At 46.9% G+C, this 12740-nt stretch overlaps 2 protein-coding genes across 5 annotated transcripts; one reads left to right on the forward strand and one right to left on the reverse strand.

Moving 5' to 3' along the window:
• Positions 1-2985: 2985 nt before the first annotated feature.
• Positions 2986-5709, reverse strand: vcpkmt (valosin containing protein lysine (K) methyltransferase). Of its 4 annotated transcripts, none has more exons than XM_084681338.1 (6): positions 5544-5709; positions 5177-5296; positions 4114-4227; positions 3840-3912; positions 3597-3716; positions 2986-3403 (listed from the first exon to the last, which is right to left on the reverse strand). In XM_084681338.1, exons 2-6 carry the CDS (start codon positions 5203-5205, stop codon positions 3299-3301), a joined length of 441 nt encoding a protein of 146 aa, XP_084537464.1. In that variant the 5' UTR covers positions 5206-5296; positions 5544-5709; the 3' UTR covers positions 2986-3298. The 4 variants fall into 4 exon arrangements, with proteins under 4 accessions (XP_084537464.1, XP_084537455.1, XP_084537471.1 ...); XM_084681329.1 differs by having other exon boundaries at positions 5177-5443; XM_084681345.1 differs by lacking the exon at positions 5177-5296 and having other exon boundaries at positions 4125-4227.
• Positions 5107-12684, forward strand: msh4 (mutS homolog 4). Its single transcript, XM_084681312.1, has 20 exons — positions 5107-5332; positions 5559-5714; positions 6041-6204; positions 6601-6711; positions 6787-6902; positions 7194-7367; positions 7525-7697; positions 7822-7889; positions 8040-8114; positions 8228-8292; positions 8721-8890; positions 9003-9139; positions 9307-9410; positions 9789-9913; positions 10618-10818; positions 11107-11225; positions 11348-11476; positions 11890-12064; positions 12146-12234; positions 12348-12684. Exons 1-20 carry the CDS (start codon positions 5107-5109, stop codon positions 12543-12545), a joined length of 2775 nt encoding a protein of 924 aa, XP_084537438.1. The 3' UTR covers positions 12546-12684.
• The last annotated feature ends 56 nt before the right edge of the window (positions 12685-12740 follow it).

Genomic DNA, 12740 nt, shown 5'->3' on the forward strand with positions numbered 1-12740 from the left:
GCACTGGTGTGAGACTGTGCAGGGGTGTGAGACTGTGCAGGGGTGTGAGACTGTGCACTGGTGTGAGACTGCAGGGCGGTGCTGGCTGGGGTTAGCAAGTTGAACACCTAAAGTGTGATGCTGACAGATCAAAAAATGGCCGTTGCAGAAACCACTCACAGCACCCTCAAAATACATGGCACATTTTACATACCAGTAAAAGTACATACCAGAGAAAGAGGAAAAGACACACCTACAATCATTAACATGAACACCAACTCAAACTTAAGTTGACTTTTTAAAATGTTCTTGAGTGAAACTTTTAGTTTGTCCAGAACCTACTCTGTACAAGTCACAACATACACAGAGGTCACTGTACAGAGGTCAGAGGTCACTGTGCAGAGGTCAGAGGTCACTGTACAGAGGTCAGAGGTCGCTGTACAGGTTGATGGGAAAGGATGTTCTTCTGCGTGTTGAGACTACTGGTAGCACCATCTGTTGGCAGGGCCTGGTTCTGCCCTTGGGGATACAGGCGTTTCAGTGTCAGCAGCGCATGTTTCCCCCGGTCAGGAAGACAGGAGGAGTCACGGCAGAACCACGCTCACATGGAGAGAGATTCTGAGGGTGCTGAGGCTTCACAGCTCCCTTCATCACCGCAAGCGTCCTCATTCAGAGAAAGCCCTTCTGTATTTCCCCCATAGTGCTAGCCTAATCACCCAACTTTGGAAGGGGAGACAAGAAGCTTACCTTTCCCAAATAGAGCAGACAAGCAGGTTCATACGGGGATGTACGTTGATGAGGGAGAGAGACAGTGTGAAATGCTGATCTGGTGTTTTGGACCTCCCCCGTGTCCTGTCCCCCCTTCCCCCGCCTCCACCCTCACCCCCGGTGCCTGCCCCCCCCCCCGCCTCCCCCCCTGGTGCCTGTCCCCACCACCCTGAGGGCTGGGAACTCTATTCCAGCTCTGTCAAAGTAATTAGGCTAAACATATCCAGGCAGAGGAGGGAACAGAATAGGGAGCTCTGTTGCTTTGATCTGCACAGTCCAGTTGCACTTGGATAGAGACTGCAAGAGCGACACACAGAGAGTAATTATCTCAAATGATCTGTTGTGGTTATTTATAGCCATTGCAACAAACGGCAATTAATCTATGCGTGCAATTGTTACATCCTCCTGCCTTTTCCTGTTGTGTGTGGGGACTTGGAGGCCATGGCTATTATCAGACAAGAATAACAGAAAGGTTTCGAGGGAGCGAGTGTTAGTGTGTGATTTATAGTAAGTCACCTAGAATCGGTCTCGTGGGTATGTTTGTCATAACAGGGAGAAAAAGAGAAAGAAAGAATGAGTGTGTTTGTGTGAGAGACTGGGAACACGAGGTAGAGAGGCACACAGTGAAGATGAAGCAGTTGTAACAGAGATTTCAGAAACGTTTAAGTGGTTAACTCAATTCAGACATGGAAACGCCCCTATGAATCCAAGCAAAAAGGCTAAGACATGATCTCAGTGAGTCTAGGGTTTAATAATTTACAATTGGATTAGAACTGCTTATTCTCTAACTCCCCTTCCCTTGATATGAATCTGTTTACATAATATTAGATTAATCATTAAAGTACCATTATTTGTCACTGTTACCATGTTTCTATAATAGATTGTAATCCTTTGATCAACAAACTGCCAGTGAGGTGAGTTTAACGTGGTAGTCGGCTGAGGTATGGACCATCACAGATGGTGTTCCAGTCCTAGTGCATTTTAAGCAGGCATTAACCTTACATGATTTGGTCATCCATCCTTCGACTCCCTGCAAAGTGATGGCACTATTTGCACTAATAAGCTTAACATTCAGATACTGGTATTATGATCTGTAAAATCCCCATTCTTAACTATCTACATGCTTACACCAGTTACACTGATTGAACCATACTATGTTTACACAGCCTCCAATGCTGAACTCAGTCTTCTGTGTCCGAGCATTTTCATTTAGCGACCAATTAAAGAGAGCGTATGGGAGGCAGTGCCTACCCACTGCATGACAGCCTGCTGTGTAAACACAGCTCAGCATGACAGCCTGAGAGGCCCCCGCATGCCTGTGGGAGCATGGGGCGTGCTTCATGGTTTATGCTTTAGAAAGGTCCATAATCTTCCCACTAATCTGGGGCTTGAGGTGGAATTCCCCCTGGGCATGGAGAGCCAGACTCTGCTGGCTGAGTGTTTGTTCCTCCTGGTGATGATTGCATATCCAACGGACCTCAGAACAGTTGGATCGCTTAGGAATGAGGAAATGAGTTGGATACAGTGGGGTTCTAGTGTGAGAAAGGCTAACTGTCTTCCCTAGAATTAATCTCGAAAACATCTCAGCTCAAAACGTAGTATGTTAAAATGTGATGATCAGTGGTCAATGTTCCACGAGCAAATTCAGCCCAGGATTTTTTTTATCTTGAGCAACTATTGCCCCCTGGTGCCAAAACATTAAACGTACAGACTTCAGCAATCAGGAATATCGGTCACACTACACCACACAAAGGACGTGTTGCAAAAACAACTAAACGTGGGGGTCTTGCACCTACTACGACTTGGGTTGCGCCTCATCAGCGGTTCTGTGGTCGTTTCAGCTGACACCTGAGTTCAGGGCCCATCTGTCTGTGCCATACGGCCAGCAGCGGGCGTTAATCCTGAGCGCGGGTCACAGGAGACGAGCCCGAACCATTCCCGTCCCCAAGACCCCTTCTCCAGGCCAGGTAGCCACTCCCATCCCTGTGGCTCAGTAATCCTCTTATCACGCACAATAGATTGAGCAGGGGACCTTGCGCAAGAGCGGCGATTTATTGTTCACTGCTCCATGCTGTTCACTGGTGTGTAAGCGCTGGACTTTCCACACGCGTTCTGAGCTGAGTGCTCAGTGTGCCGCTCAAAGAAGCGACTGTCAGCTTCCAGTCTATAAAACTTCCCTCCCGTGACTTATGCAAAACAAGTAACACAAGCGGAAATAAATGAACATTTTACATGATGTACTTCTTGTTCTTTTATTATGGAACTTGTTTGTCGTGTATTTCGTACAGCGTATTCCGAGATGTTGAAGCTCCATGTATAGAAGGTATGAAAATAACCCACGGCGCAGACAGAACTGTAGAGTGACCTCACTACATCTCATTCTGGCCGAGGTGAGATCATATATGTTCAAAGAAAGTCTGCAGGTTTTTCCTGTATCTGATTCTACATATCGCTTACAGTAAATGAAATTCCTTCCATGAGCTGCGATGCACACACACACAAACACACACACACACACGCACGCACAAACACACACACACACACACACAGATCAGGCTGCTAGCCTTAAAAGCAAGATGCGGATATCTGGACTGTTGAACTCTGGGTCCTGCATTTCCGAAGGAACCTCTTCACACAGGAAGTCTCTGAGTAGCAGCTACATGTTAAGGAAAACACACAGAGGAGAAGCAAGTTGTTAAAGAGAAAGCCACTGCAGTCAACCAAACAGTTAGACATTTGATTTGTATAAATCATCTGTCGAAAAAAACGTTGGACAAAGGTTGAAGTTGAACGGTTGAAAACACATGCATGTTTGAATAGCGTTACTAAGATGAACTGTTATGCAAAACCTCGAAAAAACGTTTCTCCACTTGGGGGTTGATGCCAACGGTGCGTTGCTCGTAGCAACAGATGACGCAGGTGTCCGGACCAGCCAGGAGCTTCAGGGTTTCCACCAGAGGAGTCACAGACTGTGGGACAACAGATCATGTCATCCACCGGGTTCACATCTGGGTCTTACAGCTCCAGGACGTTCACAAAGGAACCAAGTATGCAGCAGCAGTAATAGTGTGTTGTAAGGAGTTGTACAGCACCTGTTCATAATAGATGCAGTCTGCCATAAGGATGAAATGAGGATGTGGCAGGAATTCTGACACATTTTCACCCCTTAACAGACAGGAAATATAGTTTATTACAAGGATTTTTCGTGATTGGTAGACAATCCATAGTTATTGTTCTATCCTACTTTATGGCACATTGTGATAGCTGCAAAGTACTACTGAGAGTTATTCAAAAAGCTTGCTTGCATTAACTGTAGCTATGTGCATGCAAATAATGAATGGACTATAAGCAGCTAAAAGTACAAACCATTTTAGTACCTTGGCTGTGATGGATCCGCTGCTGACGAGTGCCTGGTTGTCGCGGATGTTCACTTCGAGTAAGGACTGCAAATCTTCCAAGTCTGTAACGGTGACTTCAGCTCTAAAAATAATGTAGTTCATATCGAATCAGTGGTTGTAACTAAATGTTGCGATTATGTTACATACCGATACCGGTACATCTGTTCTTGGCTGCTTACCCAGTTAGCAAGGATGCAGGTTGAGCTAGCTAATTCGATAGGTAGCGTTACCTCGTGTTAGTATATATTGATTATACTACACCCATAAGTTTTCGCTAGTTTTTGCTAACTAGCTATAGTTTAGTACAATAACTTACCCCAACGTTGCTGCCATTAGACCGACAACTCCCGTACCTGATCCCAACTCCAAAACACTTTTGTGAGCCCATCTGTTTACACCCGTTTTAGGATCATAAAACTGTTTCGTTTCTAAATATTTTGAAAGCACGATTGCAGCATCCCACACCACACACCCCACATCTCCTTTAAAGCACTGCTTCATCTTCAAGATAGATCCGTCATTTTTCTCAATTTCTCTGACAAAATAGTTTTCGTCTTCCACCGTGTGCTGCGCCATCTTGAATTTAGCAGGTTTACCTACAGTGTCAGTGCGTCTCCAGTAAGCCCCTACCGGTGAAGTTGTTACATTTTCCAGACTTAACATTTTTAAACCTTACTCCCTCTATGGCTCTGCCCAGATCCATTGTAAAATAAATAATGTAAAATATTTTTCAATGGCTCTATTCACCGGCACAACTTCCGCGTGAATCGGGTGTTGCGATACCCGCGTGCAGTTCTCAAAGAGACTGTGGCGGGAAATAACCTTCTATCTAGCCAGCTGTAGCTACAAGTAAAATCAGTTATTTGGTATATCCATGATTTCATGTTATATACATTAGTAGGCTATATATACTGTCATAAATTTAGGGTTGAACCAAAGAGGAACAAGACTACTTCTGAAAATGCTACGAAGCAGCACAGATGAGGTGACTCCTGGCTACAGTTCAGACTCCGGGGGAAGCTTTGTGTCACCTTTCGGACAAGCTTTGTCTCACGGCCATGGCTGTGAAACAACATCTTCACTCTCTCCTGATGCTGCCAGTTCCAGCTCAAATCCCCCGCATCCTGCGGCAGCAGCACAGCCAGGGACTGCTGCGGGAGAAGCAGGCCCAACCTCAGTCCTTTCCAGTAAGGTCATGTCGTGACTGGCAAACCCTGTCTAGTTTCCTTGATACTGCTGCCGTTAATCCTCCAAGCAAGCAAGTTGTTTGGTAGTTACAGTAGCTAGCTAATTCCTGTCTGTGTTATTTGGGAATAAGCATATTTTTGTCTATTAGCAGATGGCCTTATGATGAGTAATTCGTAAAAAATAAAATAAAATCCTCAGCTCATTAGCTACCTCTTTGACTCTTAGGTCAAGTGAATCGGAGCTTCAGGCAGGGGCGGACGGGTAAATCCGTCCCTTCGTCCGGTTTCAGCAGCTCGTCTTTCCGCTCCGGAGCGGCCACCCCCAGACTGAGGACGGCAAGCGGACACCCTGCCAGGACGCCGCAGACGGAACACTCTGGAAGTAAACAAACTCACACCAGTGGATATAGTCAGAGTCAGATGTATTGTCATGTGCCTCATTGATACACACATGATATTCTTGTGACATGGCAAGCTCATACAGCTTGAAAAACAATAGGCTAATATATTACAAAACACAAGTGGCAAAAATGACAAAAAAAAAGGCTCATAGCAAAAAGTAAAAAAAAAAAGAAAAATTAGTGTAAAAATTACAAGAATGGCAAAAACATCATAGCCTACATATAAACTGAAGAGTGACAGGGATTATGTTCATTAAGTTTGTTTATAGGTCCTGCACTGAATCTGACTTCATCTCCTTCTCTGCAGTGGCCACCTGCTCCTCTGCAACCTCGGCCGCGGGCGCCTCTGTGATTGTGGCCGTGGTCGAGGGACGGGGCCTGGCAAGGGGAGAGATAGGCATGGCCAGTATCAACCTTAAATGCCCAGAGCTGATCCTCTCTCAGTTTGCAGACACAGGAACCTACGCCAAGGTAGAACAAGTGATCAACTCATTGGCTCGACTACATGACAGTACACCTGTTTCCACTACTAATCCTTCATGTTCCTCTGTACATTCTGTTCGTAAGAAGGATCGAAGTGGCGGACAAATGAATACAATATAAGCAGGTGTAGTTGCGTTGCTCGTCAGTGTAGTTTCCTCCTGGTCTTGGGGTTCAAACTCTGGTCCTCCACCTTTATAAACATTGCTTTAAGCAGCTACTTAAAGCTAGCTCTTCGATGGTGGGCAGTATTTATACTGAGAGAGTTGAACCAATTCAACTCGGTTACATAACAACAGTCCAGTATCCAGAGGATCTCAGAACTGTCTTGTTGCTCATGGCACAGCTAGGCACCTGGCCAACCAAACCCCTCTGACCCCTTCCCAGGTCATCACCAAGCTCCATATCTTGGTTCCCCTGGAACTCCTCATGCCAGACACAGCCAGCGAGAAGGGAAAAGGAACCAAGCTGTACAGCCTTATCACGGAGAACTTCCAGGTACCGATGCGTTCCCACACAGCGTTTGTTCTAACGTTCCACACGTCAAACGGCGTCCCCTTGTTCGCGTTTCAGGCGGTAGCTTTCACGGCGATCCAGAGGAAGTATTTCAATGAGAGAAAAGGTTTGGAGTACATTCAACAGCTTTGTGCCCCTGAGTTCAGCACGGTGCTTATGGAGGTGCAAACTAAGTAGGTACTCCCAGAGCCTGCAAATCACACAGTAGATACAGGGGCGGAGGTTTGTTTTCTAATGTGGGTGGGACATCTTTTTTTTCATGGCAGGAAGAGGCTGTTAAATATAATTTTCTAAATAAAAAGTGTGTGTGGGGGGGGTCAGATTTTCTGATTTCCAAAAATGGATAGGACATGACCCACCCATGTATAATGCAACCCCTCGCCTCTGAATAAATACCACACAGTTTTAATACGGTTAACTTATTTTATAGTTGTTATTATTATGATGTTATTATTTGTGTCTAGGTACTACTGTCTGGCTGCTGCAGCTGCTCTGCTGAAATACTTTGAGTTCATTCAGAACTCCATATATGCTCCTAAGTCCCTCAAAGTGATCTTCACTGGTAGTGAGCAGACTGCCATGATCGACTCTGTATCTGCCTCAAACCTGGAGCTCGTAGTCAATAACAGGGACCACAGGTATAAAGGCTCGACTCTATTAGAAAGGAACACTGAGTTCAATTGCTTTATAGTATGTTAGTTATTCTGACCCATACAGAGGTGTTATACGTGTAACCCTAACCCATGTGTGCATGTGTGTGCGTGCATGTGTGTGTGCGTATGCGTGTGTGTGTAGGAGTGAGCACACCCTGTTAGGCGTGCTGAACTACACTAAAACTCCTGGTGGAGGCCGACGGCTGCGCTCCAACATCCTGGAGCCTCTTGTGGATGTAGACACCTTAAACATCCGTCTGGACACCGTCCAGGAGCTGCTGCAGAACGAGGACCTCTTCTTCGGCCTGAAGAACGGTCAGCTCCAGGCCCTACAGGGGCGCTCTGGAAGCATTGCTGCTGTCTGACATGCTGACTTGACCTCACAAGGCTAGTGGCTGTTTGGCACGTTATGTTAACTGTACTGTGTGTCCTTCCCAAGCCATTGGTCATTTTCTGGATATAGACCAACTGCTCTCTGCTCTGGTCCAGATCCCCAAGCAGGAAACGGTAAATATTTACTTTAGATTACTGCGCGCATACCTTTTAAATTCACTCTGATTTAAAAAACAGTTCCATTCCATCTGTTATCGTTTTCTGATTATGTGAAGTCTGAGTCAGAACATTGAAATAATCAACACATTTGCTCTCGATGCGAAGGTTCAAGTGGCAGAGTCCAAGATTACACATGTGATTCAGCTGAAGCATACACTGGAGTTGATTCCTCCTCTCAGGGTGAGGACCAGATGGACTCCCACTTCCAAACAAAATCTCGAAACACGTCTTGTTTTTTAAGGGGAGCTTTGGTTTAACGTCAACCATACAACCTCATTGTATCACGTGAACAGATGGTGTTGAAGAACTGTGACACGGCTCTGCTCAAGGCGTACAGCAGCTCATTGGAAGACAACAGGTCAGACCTCTGTGTCTTACAAATAGCGTTAAAGAAATGGGATTGGATATCCTTCTCTATGAATAGCCCCTGGATATCCTTCTGTATGGATAGCCCCTGGATATCCTTCTGTATGGATAGCCTCTGGATATCCTTCTGTATGAATAGCCCCTGGATATCCTTCTGTATGAATAGCCCCTGGATATCCTTCTGTATGAATAGCCCCTGGATTTCCTACTGTATGGATAGCCCCTGGATATCCTACTGTATGGATAGCCCCTGGATATCCTACTGTATGAATAGTATACAGTGTATAGTGTATGAATAGTATACAGTGTATAGTGTATACTGTATGAATAGTATACAGTGTATAGTATATACTGTATGGGTATACAGGTACACCCATACTACAGAGTCCCATGCCTTCATTTGCTACATTTGGACCTCAGATTTGACATGATACTGGAGCAGGTCAAGACGGTCATAAACGACGACACAAGCTACGCAAAGGGCAGCCTGACCATGCGGACTCAGAAGTGTTACGCCGTTCGCCCCGACATCAACGAGTTCCTGGACATCGCACGGCGAGCGTACACCGAGATCGTGGATGACATCGCAGGTGACGGCACAAAAAGGAAGACGTTAGTCTGTTTCCGGGGGGAAGAGAAATCGTAAAGTGTTTAAAGAGATTGGAACCACAGTGGATGCCTGAGTATCCTTCTGATGCCCAGGGCTGGTGGACCAGGCGGGGCAGAAGCACGGCTTGCCAACGCGCACCAGTTTCAGCTCCTCCAGAGGGTTCTTCATGCAGATGAAGATGGAAGGAGTGGCCTTGCCTGATGGAAAGCTCCCAGCTGAGTTCATCAAGGTGACGGTTACTACGGTTACTACAACAGGACAGGTGTACCTGTATTTACCCAAAGTGGCTTGTGTTGACACACCGTGGCGTTGCCGTGGCGTTGCCGTGACGTTGCCTTGACGTTGCTGTGACGTTGCCGTGACGTTGCCGTGACGTTGCCGTGACGGTTATCTCAGGTCACAAAGCAGAAGAACAACTACAGCTTCACCACGGCAGACCTGATGAAGATGAACGACCGCTGTGATGAGGCCCTCAGAGAGATCTTCCACATGTCCTATGTGTGAGTGACGACTGACTGTCTAATGTTGCTTTCTACTTTTTATTTTACATAACAAACATAACTTAACATAAATTGGTTTGAACATTTTAAAGAGGTGAATTAAAAACACATTCCCAAAAAGAATTATGGCAAAAAAATGTTTGCCTCAAATTTTCTTGGCTCATATTTTCTCAATTTTAATTTTTGGATGGGAATTGGGAATGGTGATGTTGGGCGGCCGCAAAGTAGAAAAGGTTGTGATTGGCTGCTCTAGTACACAAACAGAAGTGATGTTGGATGGACTCCCATTCTCTCCCAGTAGATGGGGCTATTTGTTTGTGTGGCTGCTACAAAGTGGTGGTCTCTCTTGATTGATCGTCCTCACCTGTCTGCCTCCAGGGTGGTCTGCAAGCTACTGGGTACTGTCCATGAGCACATCCACTGCCTCTACAAGCTCTCTGATGCTGTGTCCCTGCTGGACATGCTGCTGTCTCTAGCCAACGCTTGCACCATCTCAGACTACGGTGAGTCCAGTCCCCGCAATCATACCATTCACACAGTATCAAGTTCTCGCTTTCATCGTATACCTCCTGAAAGCCCCGCCCACCCCTCCCCCAAGCTCCACAGCACTGGGACTTCTCTCCTGCTTGGTCTGAAGCTGCCCAGCCTCTCTAGTGAGCCTCCCATGGCAGGCAGCAGCGACAGGGGCTCCAGTGTGTCAGCAGTAACACCCCGTGCTGTCGGACTGACAAAGAAGCCGTTGTCTTTCTCTAAGCAAAGTTTTTTTTTTTTTCAATGGTGGACTCCGTTGTCCAGGCCCCTCCTCCCCCTCCCGCCCCCCTCCCACCCCACCCCTTCAGGCACATGGGTGGTGAACAGCGCTCCTCAGCTGTCTGAAAGGATCTCTCCATGGACACGTGCTGGTCGTCTGCCCTCCCCAGTGCAGTCAGCACCCCCTCTCACATTACCCCGGTTACGTAACCATCACTGTATTCAAACAGACATCTCTGTCCCCAATTGGGCCCAAGAAACCTTTTGGCACTGGACACTATATAGGTTACTGTACACCATTAAGGCTTTACATCATAATAGTAAAAAGCTGGGGGAAAAATTCCAATGCATTTGTATTCAAACCTACAGAGAACAACACTCAACGTTCAGCAGTGTGTTTTTAAGTGTGTTTTCATCTGTTTGGTTTGTGCCCCTGTGACTCACCCTCTGCTTGCAGTGCGTCCAGAATTCACAGACACCCTGGCTATCAAGCAAGGTCGTCACCCCATCCTGGAGCGCATCGCGGGCCAGCAGCCCGTTTCCAACAACAGCTTCGTCTCCGAGGGCAGCAACTTTGTCATCATCACAGGACCCAACATGAGCGGCAAGTCCACCTACCTCAAACAGGTGGCACTCTGCCAGATCATGGCTCAGATAGGTGGGTGGAGACGTCTAACTAGCCTATGTAGATCAAACTATTTCCTCGGGATATGTATACAGGCCACCAGTGCTAGTGACTTGCTAGCTTTTCGTTGGCAAAGCTGGTTGTGGTCGTGCTTAAGGAGTCGGAGGTGGCAGGTTTAATCCCAGGTGAAGGCGAACATTGGCCGGGTGTGCCTACCTAGCATCGAGCCCAAAATGATGAAAACCCCCAGATGAGATCATCCTGTACTCACTGGAAGTGAGTCCGTCCTTGGCTGTTTAATGGCTGTGTAATCTCCCCCAGGGTCTTATGTCCCTGCTGAGTATGCGTCTCTACGGATTGCTGATCAGATCTTCACCAGAATCGGGGTGGATGACGATTTTGAGACCAGCTCCTCCACCTTTATGGTGGAAATGAAAGAGGTTTAAAAAAACACTGGCCTGACTAAAACCTTTTTCTATTGTATTTTGTATTTTTGTTTCTATACTCCCCAACCATGTCACATAAAATGCTTCATCTTGTCTTGTGCCTTTGTGCTCCTGAGGTCTCATATATAATCCACAACGTGAGTGACAGATCCCTCATCATCATAGACGAGCTGGGACGTGGCACCAGTGCTGAGGAGGGCGTGGGCCTCTGTCACGCTGTCTGTGAGTTCCTCCTCCGCCTCAAGGTACTGTGTGCTGACCCCACCCAGCTCCCTGCTCCTTCCTGAAGGAAACACTTTTAATATGACACTAACAAATGACTCAGTCGATTCGATTCGATTTTACTCCCAGGCCTTTCTGCTCAGCCTGGAACACAGTTCTGTACTGATAAGTCTAAAATGTCTCGTGCAGTGGAGCTGAAATCCAATCAGGAAGTCATGTTGGGACTGGTCTGTTTGCCTTTCTCTTAGCTGTTCTGTGTTCACGAATGTCTGCTCTCCGACTGAACAAAATGTGTCCGTTAACGCGTCGGTCGCGCGACCAAATCCAACGGAGGTGTTGATTCACCAACAAAACCGTTTGTGAGCAGTCCGTCAGGTTTGAAGAGTACCCGACATCACAGCGTTAGCTGTGTTCTTTGATCTCCCGTTTGCCTCAGGCCTTCACTCTGTTTGCCACGCACTTTCTGGAGCTCTGCCAGTTGGAGACGTTGTATCCTAACGTTGAAAACCAACACATGGAGGTTCAGCACACCCGCTCTGCTGAGGCCGGAACAGAGAACCTGGTCTACACCTATCTACTGAGTCAAGGCTGCTCCGAGGAGAGGAACTATGGTAAGGGAACTAGGGGAATGATGATTAACACTGACTGACTGACTCTCAAAGGTAGAATATTTACCTCAGTGTTCATGTTAGGTCTGAGGGCCGCAGAGATGACGGCTCTGCCTGATTCTGTCATTCAAGAAGCAAAGATGATCGCTTCCAGAGTCAGCAAGCAGCTATCGGTACGGCCTTCCCTTCTAATCCTGCTTTTCGTTAAAACAAAAATAAACAACATGTAAGCTTGTGTTCTCCCCCCCCCAACACCCCGCTGTGCATCCGTCTTCCCCTGTTCCAGACCAAGCAGCACACCAATCCGGAAACTCGTTGCCAAAGAGCAGTATACCACCTGGCCACCCGCCTCCTGCAGACTGCCAGGAACTCCAGACTGGACCCAGACAGCCTGCGCATCTATCTGAGAGGCCTGAAGAGACGCTATGAAACAGAGCTGCAGGTCCTGGGAGAGGCTGTGTCCATGGAGACGGAGGAGGAATGAGTCATTGGCAAGAGAGTGGATGCCAGAGGGCTGGGAAGGGGGCCATGGAGGGACATGAGAATAAACTGTAGGATTCGTTCTATTTACTTGAGGTTATGTTGCCCTTTTAAGGTGTTTGACAGTAAAAGACCATTTTAAACTCTGTTGTATTGTATTTTGTTACAGCTATAAGTTTCTCTTCGGCAATGTGCTTTC

Source organism: Hypomesus nipponensis, chromosome 3, assembly GCF_054491055.1.
Source record: "Hypomesus nipponensis isolate SF chromosome 3, ASM5449105v1, whole genome shotgun sequence".
Taxonomy (NCBI): Eukaryota; Metazoa; Chordata; class Actinopteri; order Osmeriformes; family Osmeridae; genus Hypomesus; species Hypomesus nipponensis.